The sequence below is a fragment of the Miscanthus floridulus genome, chromosome 14 (genome assembly GCF_019320115.1).
Source record: "Miscanthus floridulus cultivar M001 chromosome 14, ASM1932011v1, whole genome shotgun sequence".
Lineage (NCBI taxonomy): Eukaryota > Viridiplantae > Streptophyta > Magnoliopsida > Poales > Poaceae > Miscanthus > Miscanthus floridulus.
Genome location: NC_089593.1, coordinates 4306600 through 4326635, shown reverse-complemented (window position 1 = coordinate 4326635; position 20036 = coordinate 4306600). Strand labels below are relative to the sequence as shown.

At 45.2% G+C, this 20036-nt stretch overlaps 2 protein-coding genes across 2 annotated transcripts; one reads left to right on the top strand and one right to left on the bottom strand.

Annotated features, from left to right (window-relative positions):
- The first annotated feature begins 246 nt into the window (after positions 1-246).
- On the top strand, positions 247-2507 carry LOC136504205 (DNA-directed RNA polymerase V subunit 5A-like). The gene is made up of 4 exons (XM_066499054.1): positions 247-441; positions 1051-1129; positions 1290-1403; positions 2155-2507. The coding sequence occupies exons 2-4, from the start codon at positions 1055-1057 to the stop codon at positions 2278-2280; spliced, it is 315 nt and encodes a 104-aa protein (XP_066355151.1). The 5' UTR covers positions 247-441; positions 1051-1054; the 3' UTR covers positions 2281-2507.
- Positions 2508-2651: 144 nt separating this feature from the next.
- On the bottom strand, positions 2652-4817 carry LOC136504204 (two-component response regulator ORR9-like). The gene is made up of 5 exons (XM_066499053.1): positions 4435-4817; positions 4251-4339; positions 4044-4121; positions 3857-3927; positions 2652-3089 (listed from the first exon to the last, which is right to left on the bottom strand). Exons 1-5 carry the CDS (start codon positions 4628-4630, stop codon positions 2825-2827), a joined length of 699 nt encoding a protein of 232 aa, XP_066355150.1. The 5' UTR covers positions 4631-4817; the 3' UTR covers positions 2652-2824.
- Between the last annotated feature and the right edge of the window lie 15219 nt (positions 4818-20036).

Here is a 20036-nt window from a genome sequence, read left to right as displayed (position 1 = left end):
TATACGTCCTAAATCTAAAGATATAGACACAGGAGTAACTACTCTCTGAAAGTAGGAAATAATTTTCATATATATATATATATATAGAACTACTACTCTACAGTTGACTATAGAATAATTTATTCTGTAGCCACTTTGAGATACGATAATTACTATGTTAATTTACGAGATTATAATAATTTGGTTTATTATATCGCATATAGTAAGGATGTATTGACATTATCCTAGTAGCCTGCTGCACGGCGGCAGCGTGGAGAGCCGCCGTCTCTTCCTGGCGCGCCGCACCGCGCTGGAGATGCTCCGCGGACCGCGGGTACAGCGTCCCGGAGCCCGAGCTGCACCCTACCGGAGTTTCGCGCCTGGTGGGCCGCCGGCAAGCCCGAGCTCGAACGGCTCGCCCTCGCCTTCTCCATAACCCTGGCCTCCGACCCGTCCAACAAGGTGAAATCCTTTTTTTTCCCTCTTTCCCTTTTGCGGTCCATTTCCCAATATATCATCGATGTGCTCTCAGATTCTTCTTCCATTAGGGTGTGGTCCTTGTTCCAACTCGCGATTTGAGCCGCATTCTTGTCCTGCCCATCAGATGTAGTTTTTTTTTGGCTCGTCATTAAGGAATCATCTCGCACAATTGATGCATTCTCACTAGTGGACTGGACTATAATCCGATTGTGCTGTTATGTGCATTGTGCACGAGAGATAATGCCAAATTGAAGAGTTAGGGAGAAAGAGGGGTATCAGTTCTTTCCTACCCCTTCTCACCCTTTTTTTTTTTGGTTAAAAATATTTCTCACTGGTTCATCCTTCTTTGCTGCTTGTTGATTGATGTTTGGTGTGATTGTCCGTACGGTTTAGGAATATTGTTGTTTTTGTCGTTATGATTGTTAGGGTTTGCACCATCCTACAATTAGGATGGTAAAATGCTTAATTTACTATGTATGAGTGCTTTTATCTCTATCTTCCCATGCATGTGGTGCTTGTCTGTACCAATTGTACTTTGTTATAAGTGGAGTGAGTAAAACGTAGATCTTGACTGCTGTATGTCTTATGCAGGTGAATGCAGAGCAAAATAATGTCTAAAGCCAGAGAGTCCATCAAGGAGATCTTCCCATTTAAAGTTGACACATTCCAGGTCAGGTTTTGTTCAATCCGTTGGCTGTTCTTCACATTTTTGTTTAGTTTCTGTAACTAAGTAAGAAGCAGCATTTAATATTTTAGTTCTTGCTAACTTCAATGCCCATCCCCTAAGAATTACAGCAAGTAACTTCTATTGACCTTCTGTTCAATGTTAGATCGCAGAATTACTGGTGAACATCACTAAGCATGTCCTGAAGCCCAAGCATGAAGTGTTGACTGCAGAGGAGAAGGTCAAGCTCCTGAAGGACTACAATGTCGTGGACTCACAGGTATGTTCCTCTTTGATTTGTTGAAGTTACTTTTAAATTTCCTACTGATTTGTTATACTGCCACTTGGAGTCATGGTGCTGTGCAATTATGCAGCCTAGTGCTGGCTGTCGGCTGTTGCTTTTCATGACGCATGCTCAGTTGCTGTGTATAACACCATAATTCCAGCACTTGATTTTGTGTGCAACATGATCATGGCCACAAGGGAGACTGCAATATCTTATTGTGCTTTTTGCATCTGATGATTGAGATTGCTGATAAATTATGAAGTTTGCCATGCTGAGTGCCCTGATAATAATTTGGTGACTTGCATCATTTATATTGTTCTCACAATGTTCTTGTGTTTATGCATTTCTCATTGCTCAATATGTACCTTGATGGGATTCAAACTGATGATCCTCCCGTATTTTCATAAGGGGGCTACTTCTATCATATAGAAAGAAAACTGCAAATGAAAAATTTATGTCACTTTGTATTTATGTGGGTTCCTATTACATAATGTTGGCTCCTTACATAATGATATGCAAATCAGAAATTAAAACATATGTCAAAAATATGTTTATTATTAGTTTTCATGGGGATACTGCATTTCGTTTATTTTGGCTAGTGGATTCTTAGCATCCCTGCATTGCAAATTCCTGCTTGTTGTTAGCTTGGTTGTTTCCCTTGGAAATTTCTTTAGGTAAAGCTAGCTCAAATTGTTGCAAATCAATTTCATGCCAGTTTTCTGAAATTGGTGCTTGAATCTTTCAGTTGCCTCGCATGCTGGAGAGTGATGCAGTTGCTCACTACCACGGATTTGGCAAAGGAACTGTTGTTAAAGTTACATATGACAGCGAGCTTACCGGGAACCATGTGACATACCGGTGTTCTTTCTGAGGGGCCCGAGGGTTTCTGTGAATGAAGTTTCTCATAAGCAGTTAGTAACAATCACCTCCAAGCAGATGATGATGTCCTTGTAAGCCAGTGTAAGCACCCTACTATGTAGGGATGACGTTTGCTGTTAGCTGTTGCTGTTGGTAAAAATCGTATCCCAGCTAAGTTACTGCCCTACTGACTACTATAGTGAGTACTTGTATCCAGACTAAAGCTTAGAAACAGTAAAAAAACTAATCCCATCGTTAGTTATCTGACAATCAGTTTCAGATATTATTTCTTGGCTTCGGCACACGCTATCCCAATGGCCTGTTACTGTGACTCTGTTAGGTTGTTATCTCAGCTGTTTTTCTGATAAATGAAACAGGCAAATGTGTTGCAGAATCACATGATTCGACTCAAGCAGTATCCGTTTACACATTCCATTATATTTTTGCCAAGCTAGTGCTAACATCTATGTTACAAATCAGTAGACCAAAAACTTAGTATAAGGCAAATGACCAAGGGAAAGAGGAAAAAAAGGTTAGCTGTACTAGTCAGTTTGCAGCTAACTATGCCTTGATCTATTTGTCTGGGGCAAGATTTCTTCGTTGTCTGCTGCCTTTCTCTTGCGGTTGCTGCTGCTATCGCTGCTGCTGCTGCTGGTGTTTGTGGGGTTACTGCATTCGTCACTGTTGCTGTCACTTTGCTGATGCTGTTCCTGGTGATAGTGCTCTCTGCATCTGCTTTTCAGTATGTGGGGCTTGAGCTTGTTCATGTCTGATAGCCGTACTGGTTTCAGGAAGAACTCATCAGCTCCTTCCTCCAGGCACCTGATTCAGAATTTCAAAAACCAGAACTGTCAGTTTTTTTTCCCCTTTGATCATATATAAAGCATGATATGCTTTTAGAAAACAACTCTTGCAACTTGTGATTTTTTTCTTAAATCTTTAAATTTTGTTTTTATGGATATGTCATATCTTTTGATTCTTTTTTTTTCCCCAAAGGGCAGCAATATCTTTTGATTCTTTCTTTGACTTTAGTGCCCTCCCATTGGTGGAGTATCGCGCAACGAGTGGTTAGTGGTGCTAGTGACCTGTCTGCATCAACAGACCTGTTTCATGGATACGGCAATATGAAAGATCTACAAGATCGAACTGCGTATCATTTCATATCTTTCCTTTTGGTGTTTATTTTACACCGACCAGGCCGAGATATCATGTATGTGGTGGTTCGTTCCTCTATTTATAGCACAACACATGTGGCAACAGATTATTAAGGATTCGTTGAGATTTTGATATCCAATTTGGTCCTAAACTTATTCATTTATTTATACGTCTCCATACATGGAAGGAAAAAAAGGAACTTTATAACTCTCTAAAAGGTTTTCTGAACATGAAGTGATTTTCTGAGCAAGAACAGGAGGCCAACTCAGGCACTCAGCCATGCAGAAGTATTATTGCTCTCAAATGATAAAGTTGTTTTCTTGCTTTAACTCTATTCAACTCCTCACTTTTTTTTTTTTTTTTGCATTTTTAACTTTGACTTTTAAACACCGTGTTTAGCTCCACAAGACTCAGAGTGGTAGCTCACTGCTCACCTATTGATCCTTGAAGGAATGTTCTCAGAGGACATGATCACCACTGGGATATCTCTGAGAGACGACGACTCCTGGTAGAACAAACCAAACCAAACCAAACATGCATTTTTAGGCCTTGTTATCTTCAGTGGATCATGCCAGTAATTAAACACCAGATAGAATATATACGGAGTAGTCCAGTAGTTACCTTGATCTTCTTGAGCAGGTCGTATCCTGTCATGCCGGGCATGCAGTAGTCAGTGATGATCAGGTTCACCGCCACATCCTGATTGTCATCCACATACATACAGAGCATGAGCAAAACCAAATACTGTACGGTACATCAGAAATCTTTTCTTCGGACTTGCTAGCTACGAAAACACATAGGAAGAGGAAGCCATCTTCTTCTTCTTACCAGCTGGTCTGTGTGGACAGGAACAGGGCTGTGCTCATCATGGAGCCCCAGGAACTGCAGCGCCTTGCTCCCTGAGTCCACAGTGGTCACTGCATATATTCAGAAACAAAGAAGCCATCTTTCATGAGATTCAGAGTAGAGAAACCATGGTGATTGGTGAAGGAGAGGTCTTGTGATTGCGTACCTTGGAAGGAAGAGGTCTTGAGGAGCCTCTCGATGAGCTTCCTGTCCGGGAGGCTGTCGTCCACCGCCAGGACATGGAACGGAGTCTCTGTGGCCACCGCCGCCATGACCGATTGAAGCAAGAGAGCAGAGCTGCAGGAAGCAAGAGTTGTAGAAGAAGAAAGGCAGGAGGTGTGTGTGCTTGGGCTTGTTGGCATGAGAGGCTTTTGCTTTGATTTCTGAATGAATGAAGGATGTGTGTGTGGTTGAGTAGATACTTATATACACACACAAGCACATGAAAGGATTCGAGGAGATGTGATGTGATGGAATCATGGAAAGTAAAGCGAAGGAGGAGTGGAAAACAAGGTGTGATGACTAAGAAAGTCCCAGCACATGGAAAGCAAGATCCTGGAGCAGATTTGCTCCAAATCTTGCCACGAATTGACTCCATCCATCCACGACAGACAACATGCAAAAGGATCCACCACCACCATTTTCTCTTGTTCCCTTCCCTCTGCCTTTTCATACTGCTGCTAGTGCTGCTACCCTACCATATCATGTGGGCATATGGCTCTGTTAGTTTTTGAGTTCCTGGGGTGGTTTTTTGTCCTCTACTAGTAGCAGTACCTAGCTTGCTGTGTGATAGTGCTGACCCTGGCTTGCTGAAAGTGAAAGGATGAAAGATACGGATCGTTGTGGCGATCTGGTAAAGTATGTAGATTTGTACTAATCTTCATCAGGTGCGCGGAGCTGTGCTGACGTCAAAGTTGGCGAGCTGCAGCGATTTTCTGCTACTAAAGAACTGGGATTTTGCTGCCCTCTGACCACTTGCTTGTAATCAATCCCAAGGGAGTACTCCTATAATACTGAGCTCGTTTGATTACAACAACAATAGGTACGTATCTTTGTTTGAGTAAGGCTAGGCTACGTGGAATCGTGGATCATGCATGTCTCCGATTCTGGTGTTGTCCGGGATTGGGATGGGATGCATGTAGCTTTTCTTGATCGGCAGGAAAATCGCCGGATTTGGGGAGGCGATACCATCAGTGGCCGCCGCACCAACCTCGAAATCTTGGAGATCTGTAACAAGAGACAAGTTCTGATGTAAAAGCCTCGGTAGATGATAGGCGTCGATCGCATGATTTTGTCGGCCTGTTTCGCGTGACTGCCTCATGTGCGGCCTGTTTAGTTCCTCCATTTATTAGGTGTAAAGTTTTGGCACCAAATCTTTTGGGTGTAAAGTTTTGGTATCCTGGATTTTGGATGAGGTGTTTAGATGTACCAAAAGTTTTTTGCATTCTGTAGTACCATTTGAGTGTTCAGCTCGCACCCCAAGGCACTTTTACATAGTTTTGGGACTCAGGAGTCCCAAATGCCAAAACTTTACGAGGCCATCTTTTTGTAAACTTTAGAAGGGGTGTTTAGATCCATTTTGTAAAAAGATGAGCTAAAACACCAAAACTTTTGGTAAAATGGAGGAACTAAACAGGGCGTAGTCATGAGCTATGTATGAGTATTGTATAATACGTTAGAGTATATCTAGGGGCGTGGCTAGCGTGTGGACGTCCGGATCGACGCACACGTCTAGACACCCGTGTAGTATACCCCGTCCGCCTTCACCCCACCCCACACGCACACTTCGCCCTCGTCTCTACGCCCGCAGGTCGCCCATGACCCCCTCTCTCTCCGTGCCGGTGGCACTCAGGAGCGGGGATGAGCAGCTGAAGATGAGCATGCCCCAGCGCCCCTGACCAAGCACCGCAGCACCACCATTCGCCAGTCCCCCGACGCGCCACGCGCCTTGTCCACTCGCCCTCGGCTTGTCTCCGGTCGAACAACATAAAACACTAGCAACATGAAAAACATTTGAATGCAAGATATGTCTAAAAATAGATGAAATATTTGGAGCATGCATTTGCAATATGTGTGTGAAACACATGAAAACATCCAAAATTGTAACTTGCAACATGAAACCACTTGCTGCAACATGACTGGAACAGCTGAAATATTTAGAACATATTGTTGCAACATATGTGTGAAACATATGCAACATCCAGATAAAAAAACGATTGTAGCATATGTCTAGAAACAAACAAAATATTTTGAACAACTGCTTGCAACATGCTTCTGAAACATTTGCAAATATGCAACATGAGCAACATCCCCCGATTTACTTTGCAACATACATCTGAAACGTCTGAAACACTTGAAATATACATATGCAACATAGAGGAGGGGAAGGTGAAAGCTCTAGTTTGGTTTTGGTGAATTGATGAAACCCTAAGTGCTAACCTAGTTTATCAAGTGATCATGAGATAGGTAGCACATTCCAAGTGGTGAAGCAACTGAAGATCATGACATGATGATGGTGATGCCATGGTGATGATCAAGTGCTTGGACTTGAAAAGAAGAAAGAGAAAAACATAAGGTTCAAGGCAAAGATATAAATGGTAGGAGCTATTTTGTTTTGATGATCAAGACACTTAGAGAGTGTGATCACATTTAGGTTTGATAGCCATACAATTAAGAGGGGTGAAACTCGTATCGAAATGCGGTTATCAAAGTGCCACTAGATGCTCTAACTCATTGCATATGCATTTAGGATCTAGTGGAGTGCTAACACCCTTGAAAATGTTTGTGAAAATATGCTAACACATGTGCACAGGTGACACACTTGGTGGTTGGCACATTTGAGTAAGGGTTAGGAACTTCATCAGTGGAGTGTCCACCCGTAGAGTGCGAACAGTCCGACGGTGCCACCGGCACCCTATACAGAAAAGACGAAGGTCACTGTAAGTGACCGAATGCTGGTCTCGGTTGGACCGGCGTGTCAGGTCAGTGGCAGTAGAGGGTGCGCAGCGTCGGTCTCTGACCGGACGCTGGGTCACTTAGTGACCGGACGCTGACAGGGTGCGTCCGGTCCTGCTGACATGGCAGCACATAGGGGAGTCGTCGTGCGACCGAACGCTGGGTGTGTCCGGTCGAGCATGACCGAACGCGTCCGGTCAGGAAAAATCATTTTTGGATGCTTACTGGAAACGACCAGACGCTGAGGTCTAGCGTTCGGTCACTTTGAGCTGCTGCGTCCGGTCATCACTTGTCCGTTGAGATCGGGCGATCAACATTTGAAGAGAGGCACGCATCGCATCGCGTGACCGGACGCTGGGGTCCAGCGTCCAGTCAATTGACTGGAGCGTCTGGTCACCCCGTGTTGTGTCCAGTGAAGGGGTACAACGGCTCTATTTCGTGGGGGCTTCTATTTAAGCCCCATGGGCGGCTCAAGCTCACTCACTTGGCCATTTGCATTGACATAGCAACCTTGTGAGCTTAGCCAAAGCCCTCCCACTCATCTCCATCATTGATTCATCATCTTTGTGAGATTGGGAGAGAATCCAAGTGCATTGCTTGAGTGATTATGTCGGGTTCATAAACCCGGGATCCCTCGGGGACCGGCTTCTGCGATAAGACTCGGCCCAAGAGTCTAAAAACAACAGGGCAAAGGAACGGTCCAGCAACTGACCAGAAGGCCAGGCCCAAGAAGAGCAACGCCCGCTCGTCGGCTGCTTCGGCCCACCTATCCGACCGGAGCGCTCAATTCAGGCTTCAACCGCCTCCGGACGGCCTCTCCGATCGGAAGGCCTGCCCTGAGCCCTACTTCCGACTCTGACCCCGCGTCCCTCCGACCGAGGCTCATAGGAACCCTGCTCACCGCTCCTCTTCGACCGGCGCACTCAGAGCCTACTAGAGCCATCTGATCAGGGACGCCCGCTTGGTAGGAACTAGAAAACGTGCGGAGAAAGGCAAGGCAAGGCTCACAAGTCAAAACCACTGTACCAGGGACCATACCCTGCACAAAATAGTACTCTACAGCCACCTGACACAAACAGTATTGTAGGCGCCGACATCTCCCTCTACAGAATTGTAGGGGCCGCTAAAACTCCCATACGGTAAGACCCCCCGCGTGTCTCTGGACATCGATAGCGGTATGGACATCAGGATTTGCCGTAACGGGTGAATATAGCGCTACTCCTCACATACCTCTAGGCATTGAAACATTATTTGCAGGTACCGACGTCTATCCTTCCTGAAGAAGATAGCGCAACCTCCCATGTTTATCCTTCTCGTTTGTAACCCCACTACAAACTATGAGCACCTAGGCTCTGGAATAAAGTCACCGACTGACCCCGACTAGACGTAGGGCACGTTGCCTGAACCAGTATAAATCCTATGTCATTGAGTGCTAGGCCACCTCCGATCACAACGTACAGCAAAACTACAAATATTCACTAGTTGGTCACATTTTGCACCGACAGATTGCATCTAGAGGCACTTGGTGTTCGTGTTTCGCTGCGGGGTTCACTTGTTACTCTTGGTGGTTGCCGCCACCTAGACGGCTTGGAGCAGCGAGGATCATTGAGCAGAGGTTGGTGATTGTCTCCGGCTCCGATCGTGGTGATTGTGAAGGGTTCTTGACCTTTCCTCGGCGAAGAGCCAAAAGGTACTCTAGTGGATTGCTCGTGGCTTATGTGATCCTCATCTTGTGTTGGTTGTGTGGCACCCTATCGAGGGTTTGGCATGTGAACCTCCAAGTGAGTGAATCGCCACAACGAGGAGTAGCTTGCCGGCAGGCAAGTAAACCTCGGTAAAAAAATCATTGTGTTCATCATTTGATTCCGAGGTGATTGGTCTTCATTGGTATTCATTCTTGTGATTGATTGGCTCCTTCCTCGACACGGCGGTATAAACAAATTGCTCACTCTCTTTACTTTACCACAAACTAGTTATCAAGCTCTTTAGTGTAGCTAGTTGTGAGAGCTTGTTAGTTTAGTTAGTGTGGCTCTTTAGTTAGCCTTTGAGAGCACATTAACTTAGTGTAGTGTCATAGCTTTTGTGTGGATAGAAACTATACAAACTAGAATTGTGGTAGGTGGCTTGCTATTTTAGTAGGCTAGCGCAACACTTGCTTCACCTCATAATTATCTAACTGGTTTGTTAAGTGTTGTTGTAGAAATTTTTAATAGGCTATTCACCCCCTCTAGCCATTAGGACCTTTTAGAAGGTCATGGCAGCAACCAAGAACTCGGGCTTTGAACAGTACCATGGCAAGCGGCGAGGATCTACACCAAGATCCGGTAGTCGAAACATGCCCAGTGACTCACAGAAGTGGTAGACGGGTACCTATGCGGAGCTGCCTCGGACCTCGTGGGGCATGACCTTTGTAGAGGTCATTGATGCCCTTGCAGTGCCTGGCGGGCGGTGCCTCCTGCTTCTCCTCGCCCATCGGCGGTGACGACGCTGAGGCTGACATGTTGTCCTTCCGCCGTACTAAGCCACAGCGAGCACCGCACGTCGAGGCCGAGCGGAGCAGAGTAGTGGAGCTGGAGAGAGAGGGAGAGAAAGCAGAAGTGGAAGTGGAGAAAGGCAGGCAGGCACATGGGTTGGCTCGAGGTCGATTTGGAGAATTTCTGGACAGCACGCCCTATGCATGTGTGTTATTTTTTTAGAGAGAGCGGACGAGTGGCGAGGATAAGTCGCATCTAGACATGATGTACGCCCGTTGGCCAGCATTATTGTGTATTTAGACGTGATCTGCAGAGTCATGGCATTGAACATATTTGGCCTCTCTCCTAGTCTCCCCGGTCATTCTTTCCATAAGCCGGTTGTTAAGATATGGGAAGGTTTGGCCTATATATGTAACCTTTGATAAATCAATCAATTATCATGTGAATTATCTCTCGCTTTCATGGTATCATCAAAGTGAACAGTTCGCTCTTGCGACCCTTGCTTCCGTGCCTCTAACAATCCCAGTGGCACTCACACACCGTGCAAAGGATTTAACGAATAGTAGACATACACTGTGGTGTTTGCTCAAGTTAAAGGCATCGTTCAAGTGAATGCAAAGGATTGTCTAGCCATAGGCAAAGTGACGTAGTTAGACGATTGTTAGTGTTTGAAAAATGTGACCATTGGAAGTGTCACTGTGCTGATGAATGGACAGGATAGTCCGTCGTCCATAGGAGATTTGCAGTCACCAGGCAATCGTCGAAACGATGACATCATCTAGCCAGTGGAGTGGTTGGAGGGTTGTTGTGCATTGGACTGTCTGACCAGGAGCAAAGGATTGTCCGATCCGTGTATTTTTCGGATAGTCGTTGGAGTACTTTTTTCTAATGATTGACAATGGCTCTTTTCTGAGATTGTGGCCTATAAATGGGTATAAATCTCTCAAGGGTTTTTCTAGTGTCTTTTGACCATATGAAAATTTGGTGGGAGTAGTCGAATAGAGAGTGAGATGTAATGTACTAGGGCCTTTGTTGGACATGAGAGACACATTTGTGAGTCATCACATTGTTGTGAGTGTTTAGGCATCCTTAGATGTTGCGGTTATTGTGAGCCAAAGCACTTGAGATCTTTGAAGCCTTTCGATGGAGTGGTATTCTTCTAGGTGGTGATTCTCTGTTCTTTTTGTGTGGAGCAATGTCATATTGGTTCGTGGATGAGGAGACCCCTCTCCCTCATATGGATGAAAAGCTCCATAGTATGCACAGTGTCATGGTGATTGAAAGAGTCAGGTATGGTAGCAGTGGTGAGACTTTAGTGCTCATACATTCGCTTTTGGTTTCAATCCAACATCGTGACCAAATCGAGCGACAATGACGATGGTGACGGCTTGTTTAGTTTCAAAAAGTTTTCCCAAAAAGTGATACAGTAGCCATCACATCGAATCTTGCGATACGTGCATGGAGCATTAAATGTAGATGAAAAAAAACTAATTGCACAGTTTAGTTGGAAATCGCGAGACGAACGTTTTGAGCCTAATTAGTCCATGATTGAATACTAATTGCCAAATAAAAACGAAAGTGCTACAGTAGCCAAATTCCCAAATTTCACCCAACTAAACACAGCATGAGACTTTGTGCTCACTTCACTCATCTTTGGTTGAGACTTTGTGCTCACTTCACTCATCTTTGGTTGGTTGTAGTCCAACACTATGGCTCAAAGAGTTGTGTGTCATTTGTGAGACTTCGTGGCTCGCTTGTCTTTAATTGGTTGGGTAAACATTGAGAGCGGAAGGGACATCATGTCTAGGAGCATACCTTTGTATATATAGGCTAGAGGTCACATTTTGATACCTGATACAACAGGGGGAATACAGTTGTCTGATTGCTTCACTTTATTTCTTGCATTACTTGTTCTTGCTTAGTAGTTAGTTCTAGTTTGTGCGCAAGAACCTTATATTATGTGATAACTAAGAATGCATGCTAGTGTGCGCTTAGCTATAGGCCTTAATTCCGCAATTAAGGACAATATCTTAGCGTCGCCCTGTTTGCTTGACTGATAAGCCATCGCTGAAAGTATTGTCGGCTGATTTGTTGTGAGAGAAAAATAATGTTCGCTCACTAAAAAAGTACGGATTATAAGCCAAGCGAACGGGACGAGTATGTTGGTCCGAAGGACTTGATATTAGTGTGATTCTTTTAGTCTTATATAGCAAGTAAGGGAGTGTTTGGTTTGTCTTGCTAAAGTTTAGATGACTAATTTTAGTCCCATTTAGTCACTTTTTACCTAAACACTATGACTAAATGGGTATTTTGCCAATTAGTCACCTAGAGGTTGCTAAATGGGACTAAAGTCCAGGCTACTTCACCTTTTAGTGACTTTGAGCCAAACACCATGACTAAAAGGGACTAAAATACCTCTTTTAGTCTCTTTTAATCCACCAAACCAAACATGGGTGACTGTCGATGTTTGACCACCGATAGCCTGCCACGGGGGTATCCGAGGCAGTATGTCCGGGCTTCAGCGTATGCAGAACTTGATGGTTAACGCAAGAGACAGTCGATTTATCCTGGTTCGGGCCCTCGATCGTAGATCGAGTAATAGCCCTACGTTCAGTCGGCGTTAGCCTTTGCGTTGGATTGATTGTAAAGTGTTGTGTTGTACAATTGTTCTCTTGAACTCCCAATTCAAAGAGCCCTGCCCTCCTTTATATAGTCAGGAAGCTAGAGTCCTAGTCAGTTTTCAATGAGAGTTCCTAGTAGGATTACAGGATAATACTACTACTAAGATTACAGGGGAAGAATCCTAGTCAGGCTAGTTCTTCTCCCTTCCTTGTGGGGTATCCCATGGGTCCTGCACCGACAAGCCCCCGAGCACTTCATGGTTGAGTTCTGGAAGCCTCGTCTTGTTCCTTCAAGTCTTGTCGAGTAGGAACAAGCGTCGTCCGAGTGCTTTCTTGAGCGAAACCGTGTAGCGCTTCGTGAGATCTTTGCATTGTGTGTACCTTTTTGAAGAAAAAAGTATCCCCCATTTGGATGTAGCCCCCGAGCCTCTTGCTATTTGGCACAAGGAGCTTGAGGGTCTTTTCTTGAAATCTTCCTAATTCTTCATTGAAAAGTTCCCCGGCTTCCTTGTTGAAAAGAGCTCTGATTTAGCTGTGTTCGGGTTCTTTTTGTCGGAAAGAGCTCGGATATAGCTATGTCCGGGTTCTTTTTATCTTGTGGCCTTGAAGTCGTCTATTTTGAAGAAGTGTTCTGAGTGACGTGCGCTTTTGGAAGAAAAAATTACACTCACTGAGTGTAGCCCCCGAGCCTCTTGCTATTTGGAACAAAAAGTTGGAGGGTCTTGAATCTGAGTTGTTCGACAAAACTATATACCTCTCCTTTTGCAGCCCCCGAGCATATATCCGGGTTGTTTTGTTCAGGAAGAACTCAGATGTAGAGTCTTGGCATATTTTCTGGTAGTCTGCTGTTGTCAGGTGTAGTTGTATGGTGGTGGTTGAGTGTAAATGCCTTTTGTTCACGGGTTGTACTGTGTTGGTATATTCTTCCGAATATGCTCGTCTTCGAGTACTGTCCCCTCTCGCCTGAGTCTTCCATTATTGAGCCCTATCTTTTCACTATGTCCTTTGTTAGGCTTGTTTCGTTGGTACTCCTAGTCCATGTGCACCGCTCCTTCAATCTATAAATACCCTCCTGGAGTGCTTGTTTTCATTCGTTGAACATTCTGTTGAAACCTTCGTGGTTGTGAACATGGTAGTTTGCGAAGTAGAGCAGCCCCCGGGCGTGTTTTGTAGTTCCTGTGTCTTGTCGTAGCTGGAGGAAGTCTTGTGATAGGGATTAGAGGTAGGCTAATCCCACAGCAGCATTGTACCAGGATGTACGTGGCGGTAGTTGGAGGAAGTCTCGTGATATGGGCTTCGTTGCTTCATCTGGCAGTTCTGGGTTGATCCTCGTCGCCTGTCCTGAGACTGTTCGGTGCAAATCAACACCATATCCAGCATCACATCGGTCTTGGGTAGACAGATGCCTGCCGGCCTTCTCTGCTCCATGTTGTCCCGCCGTGCTGCTGATTTCTGCCTTGGATGCACTGTGTCCGTCCTTTGAAGAAAATAGTGTAGCCAATGGCGGTTTGTCCTTCCGAGTAGCAATTTGGGACACGTAATCGTTCCAGAACCTAGCCGTGTCAGGGTTCCTCTTTGCTACTTTGCTTTTCGTGGTACCGAGTTCATTGGGTCTTGTAAGATTTGTAATCTTCTATTTTTGAAGTCGCTTATAATAGAAAGAATCTTGTCTTCTGAGTTGTCATTTATTTTTCCGCTGTAGTCCTGGTTGTTCATGAGATTCCCGAGTTCTTTTCATAAGAACCGAGTTCTTATGTTCCTTATGAGGTAGCCCTTCTTTTCTTCATGGTTGACGGGTTGTTTTTTGCAGTAATCTGATAACTCCATCGTAGTGCTGGATGGATAAGTCTAAAATCTGCCCGTTGAATTGTACCGTTGTGTGGATTTGTGCCCTCCATCATTTTAGCTTTGTCAGTAAATGGACCGTTGCGTTCTCACACGGTGCTTTAACGGACCTGGTGGGCCATTTTTATCGCTGTAAAATCTATTTAAAGACCCTTCATCTTCTTTTTCTTTACTGTCCTTCTCTTGCCTTGAAACCCTAGCTCTCATAAATCCGCTGTCGCCATTGCCGCCGCCATCTTAGCGTCGTCGTCCAAGCTTTCTCTTCCCCTAGTTGCTTTTTTGCCTCCGTTAGTACATGGGTAAGAAGAAGGCCGCGAGCAAGTCCCAGGCAACCTTCGTGGATGAGGAATCATCACTTTCCGTGATTGAGAACTAGGAGTTCGTGGCCATGAGGGCTGCCCAGAAGTCTTGGCCGGCTCCGATGACTACCGAAGATCAGCTTTGGGAACTTGTTAGCGATGGTTTGATCCAGAGCAAGGCCATTGCTGAATGGAGAGTTCTAGGTGAGCATCGGGTCCCTGCTCTAGGTCCTGGTGAGATCGTTCTTTTCGTCTCCTTCATTCGTGCTGGACTTTGCCTTCCTGTCTCCGCCTTTCTTCATCAATTTCTCAACTATTTTGGGATTTGCCTGAATCATCTTGCTCCTAATGCAGTCCTTCACCTTTCTATCTTTGTTCATCTTTATGAAACTTTCCTTGGAATTCCCCCTTCTCTTTCTCTCTTTTGTTACTTCTTTCGCCTGAAACCCCAACCCCACCGCAAAGACACCAGTGTTCTTGGTGGCTGCGAGATTCAATTTCACCAGGGTCTTAAGAGCAAGTTCTTTGACTATGACCTGGTTGATTCTGTAAGGGATTGGTGTGCCGACTGGTTTTATACCGCCAATCTGATCGCTTCTCTTGTTGTCCACTCTGGATCAGGTCCCTTGGTTAATGACCGATGGGATAAGAACCCTGTGACGACGGCTGAGGTTTAGGCAATCCAGCCATTTCTTGATAGGATAAGTATCTTGAAATAGTAGGGCTTGACCGGCTTCGGTATTGTCTCGAGCTTTCTTCGTCGCTGTGTTCAGCCTCTGAAGGAGAGAGAGCACCTTGGCTTCGAGTACTCTGGGGCTAAGGATCCTTTGCGCATGGTCCTAGCCCTTGAGTTGACCGACGAGGAGGTACTCGAGCGTCTCCAGAAGATGCTGAAAGGAGCAAGCGTTGTCCCGCTTACTATCTCTGAGTTCTCCGCCAACAACCCGCCCCCAGCTGTAAGTCATCTTCTCTTCGCGCGGGTACTTTCTGTATTTCTTTTGCTGTATCCGTTTTTATTTAATTTTCCTTGTCTTGTTGTTTTATTCTTTTCGTAGGGATTGGGGCGCAACTTTATTGACCCGATCCCTCTTGATGTCCTCCCTGCCATGGTGAATACTGGGGAGAACCTTGCTAGGGCTTCTGTAACTAGTAAGTTCCCAATCACCATAGTGTTTCCTGGAGTTTCTTCCGGATTTGTTGATGTATATGAAGAATATGTTCCTCATCCAATCCCTCTAGGTCCTCGTAGTGTCTCGAAGAGGGGGCGAGTGGATGGTTCTTCATCTGGTTCACCTTCTTCCAAGAAGTCTCGCCAGCCAAGTGCTCGTCCAGGTACTCCAGTTGTAGCTAGCATGCTCTTAGGTGAGCATATTAATACACTATGTCCCTTTGTCTTCTTGTTTTTGTCTTGAACCGAGTACTTTCGTTCCTTTTTCAGCTGGCGCTTTGGTGGCCTTGGTCGAGACTGAGGAAGAAGAGGACGATGATGTGCCCCTTATGCGGCGGTGAGTTGTTTTCTTATTTCCCTGCACTTGAAACCTTCTTTTTGTTTTGACTTTGGTCTTGATATTTTTGTAGTAAATGGCCATCAGGTATGAGCTCTTCCGAGCCTCCTGCACCGGGTTCTTCTATAGCTCTGGTACTGAGTTCTTCCGGGGCTCTGGTACCAGTTATACCGCTCCTATCGCTGATTGGCAGGGACGTTTTTGCTGCCATGGTTCCTCCTGCGAGGTCTTCTTTTGTTTAACGAAGAAGAAGATAGTTGGGTGAGTGGATTCTGGTTTCGTCTCTTTGCTTTTGTTCTACTTTTCTCTTGTTCTCATTGGTGAGTTCTCTTATCAACTTTCAGGCCTTCCTCTTCTCTCCTCCCCCCGTTGACTTCTTCTCAGCCCTCTATTGTGCCACCGAGTACTGAGCCTCAGGACTCGCAGTGCGCTGTTAGTGAAGTGGTTGTGGGGGCGACAAGGCCTTCCGGTGACGATGCTACTGCTGTCTTGGTTGCCCCGGAGGTGACCGTGGCCATTGCGGTGGACTCATCTAGGGAGGCAGCCAGGATTTCCCATGATGTGTCCTTGGCCTTGTCTTCTCTGCATCGGCCGTCTCCCTCCGCTCCTCTTTCTGCTGAAGATGTGGTTCATCAATTTGATGCCACTCATCGGTTGTCAGAGTTGACTGCTTCTTGGGGAGAGTTCGTGACCTTTGCGACTTCTTTTGGAGAAAAACTCCAAGTAAGTTTTCTAAAGTTCTTTCTTTGGGCGTTCGTCTTTCTCCTGTTCTTATACCTATTTTCTCTCTTTCTTTTTGTTCAGTCCTTCTCTCGAGACCATACCGACTTCTTTTTCTCATCTAAAAACAAGAAAAAGTTGTCTTCTGAAGTGAGCGCCCTAAAAGTTAATCTTGACCTCCTCTGGGCCGAGATGGAGGATGAGCGCCAAACGCATCAGGAGGAGGAAAAATCTCTTCATGCCCGGGTTGTTGAGACCGAGAAGCAGAGGGATGCTGCTTTCTAGGAGGCTCAAAAGAATTCGGAGGCCATGAAGAACTTGGAGGCTGTGAAGAAGGAGTGCAACGGTATTGCGGGTTCTTTTTGTTTCCTTCTGCATTCAAATTCTCCTTTCTGCTGACTTGTTGTTTGTTGTCTTGTCCAGCTCTTCGGGTTGAAAAGCAGAAGCTCTCGGAGGGCGTTCAAGAAATGAAGACTCTTGTTCGTACGAATCACAACAAGGCTGAGGAGGTAATTACTCATGCTGAGGAGGAACTTGCGCTTGCTAAGTTGATTAGGCGTGGAGCTGATAGAGATCTTGTGCAGGCCCAAAAAACTATTGAAGACTTGTCTGGCAAGTTGGCGACGGCTACTGAAAACTGGAAAGCTTTGTGGAAATCCTTTTGTTCAGTAGCTGACGTTCTCCGAACTCCAGTGGATGATGGGCAATCTTGGGCTCAGTTAATTCCTCGAATTCTGACTCGTTTCCAAGAGTTTATGAAGAGGTGCGCTCAACTGTGTACCAAGAATGTCCTGGCCTAGGTCCGGGTTCTTGCTCCAGTGGCTCCTTTGTCCAAGATAGCAGAGGAAGCTGATAGTCAAGAATACATTGATGCCGTTGAGAGGATGGAGCCTGAGGTTGAAGACTTAGCTAGTAGAATAGTAGATAATCTTAATATTGTTATCTCTTCTCCCGATGATGAGGCTTGATGTATTTGACCTTTATGCCCGTGCCTTGTAATATGACATTATACTTCTTTTTGAATGAAGATTTTTTGTCGATGTCTTCATTGCCTGGATGCCTTGCTTATTCCTCGGATGATTTGTCCAATTGGTCAGAGTTACTAGACTTGCCGAGTACTTTGTCTTGCTTTCGTCTTTGCCTTGTAAACAATTCTGCGCGCTATCTTGACAACCTTTCTTGATCTGTCGAGTGCTTGTCTGGTCTTCTTTTGTGCCATGTAAACAACTCATTATATGTAGATCTTTGCGTTCTTGGGTATCTCTAGTGTAGCCCCTGAGCCTCTTGCTATTTGGAACAAGTAGCTGGAGAGTCTTGTCTTGAAATTGCTGTGGTCTATGCTCAGGCTTGGTTTCAGTCGTTTTGCTTTTTGTTTTGGGTGTTAGCTTGTTAGCTACCCTCATTGGCAGGCTCATGCATCTTTTCAGCTATTTTGCTTCGGCCAGGATGCTCAGGCGTATTTTCAGCCATTTTGCTTTTTATTTCGGGTGTTAGCTTGTTAGCTACCCTCATCGGCGGGCTCAAGTATCTTTTCAGCTATTTTGCTCTCGTCCGGGATGCTCAGGCGTCGTTTCAGCTATTTTGCTTTTTATTTCGGGTGTTAGCTTGTTAGCTACCCTCATCGGCGAGCTCAAGCGTCTTTTTAGCTATTTTGCTCTCGGCCGGGATGCTCAGGCGTCTTTTTAGCCATTTTGCTTTTTATTTCGGGTTTTAGCTTGTTAGCTACCCTCATCGGCGGGCTCAAGCATCTTTTCAGCTATTTTGCTCTTGGCCGGGATGCTCAGACGTCTTTTCAGCCATTTTGCATTTTATTTTGGGTTTTAGCTTGTTAGCTACCCTCATCGGCGGGCTCAAGCATCTTTTCAGCTATTTTGCTCTCGGCCGGGATGCTCAGGCATCTTTTCAGCCATTTTGCATTTTATTTCGGGTGTTAGCTTGTTAGCTACCCTCATCAGCGGGCTCAAGCATCTTTTCAGCTATTTTGCTCTCGGTCGGGATGCTCAGGCGTCTTTTCAGCCATTTTGCATTTAAGAAACAACTCGAGGAAAGCCATGATGAGACATATGTTTGTCGAGAGAGAATCATCTTTATTGATCATTGGTATTGATGTGTCACAATGATACATATGTTTTTGGTGAGCGCTATCTTTGTTGATCATGAACGTTGATCTCTTGTGTCTTGTATACATATTTTCCCTTGAGTTGTTTTCATGTGTAGAATCTTCGTAGCTGACTAATGTGCCATGTATTGTTGACTTCTTTTCCGTCTTCAGTTATGAGCTTGTATGTGCCCGGTCCGATGACTTTTGTGACGATAAAAGGACCTTCCCATGGACTGAGTAGTTTGTGGCGTCTATCGGTTTTTTGTATTCTTCTTAGTACTAGATCTCCGACTTATAATGATCGAGACTGGGTATTCTTGTTGTAGTGGCGCCTTAGTCCTTGGAGGTATCTTGCTGATTGTAGGGTAGCGTTTATTCTGACTTCTTCTGCACTGTCGAGTTCTAGTCTTTGGGTGTGTTCTGCTTCTCCTTTGTCATATTGCTCTATCCTTAGTGACGTCTAGATCAAGTCTGTGGGTAGTACGGCTTCTGATCCGTGCACCAGGAAGAAAGGTGAGTATCCAGTGGCTCTGCTTATTTGAGTCCGTAGCCCCCATACAACCTTGGGTAATTCTTCAATCCATTTTGATCCATAGTCTACTAGTTCTTCATATAGTCTTGGTTTTAATCCAGCTAGTATGAGTCCGTTTGCCCTTTCGACCTGACCGTTGGCCTCTGGGTGTGTGACTGATGCGTAATCTATTTGCAAACTACAGTCCTATGCCCAACTCTGAAATTCTGTGGCTGTGAAGGGAGAACCTAAATCTATGATGATTTGATTGGGCATGCCGAAGCGGTGCATAATGTCTTGGATGAACTTGACTGCTTTGGCTGCGCTGTATTTTGCGAGTGGTTTGTATTCGATCCACTTGGTGAACTTATTGATTGCCACGAAGATGTACTCAAATCTGCCTTTTGCTTTCTTGAGAGGTCCTACTTGATCCAGCCCCCAGCAGGAGAAGGGCCAAGCAGGTGGTATGCAGATGAGGTTGTGGACTAGCACATGAGCCTGTCTTGCGAACATCTGATAACTTTTGCATCTTCTAACGAGTTCTTCTACGTCTTTCAAAGCGGTTGTCCAGTAGAAACCAGTGCGAAATGCTTTGCCGACTAGTGTTCTTGAAGCGGCGTGATTTCCACAGCAACCTGAGTGTATTTCATCTAGGATTTGTTTGCCTTCTTCAAATGAGACGTATTTTAGGAGTACTCCTGATGATGCGGCTCTTCTGTAGAGCTTGTCTCCTACTA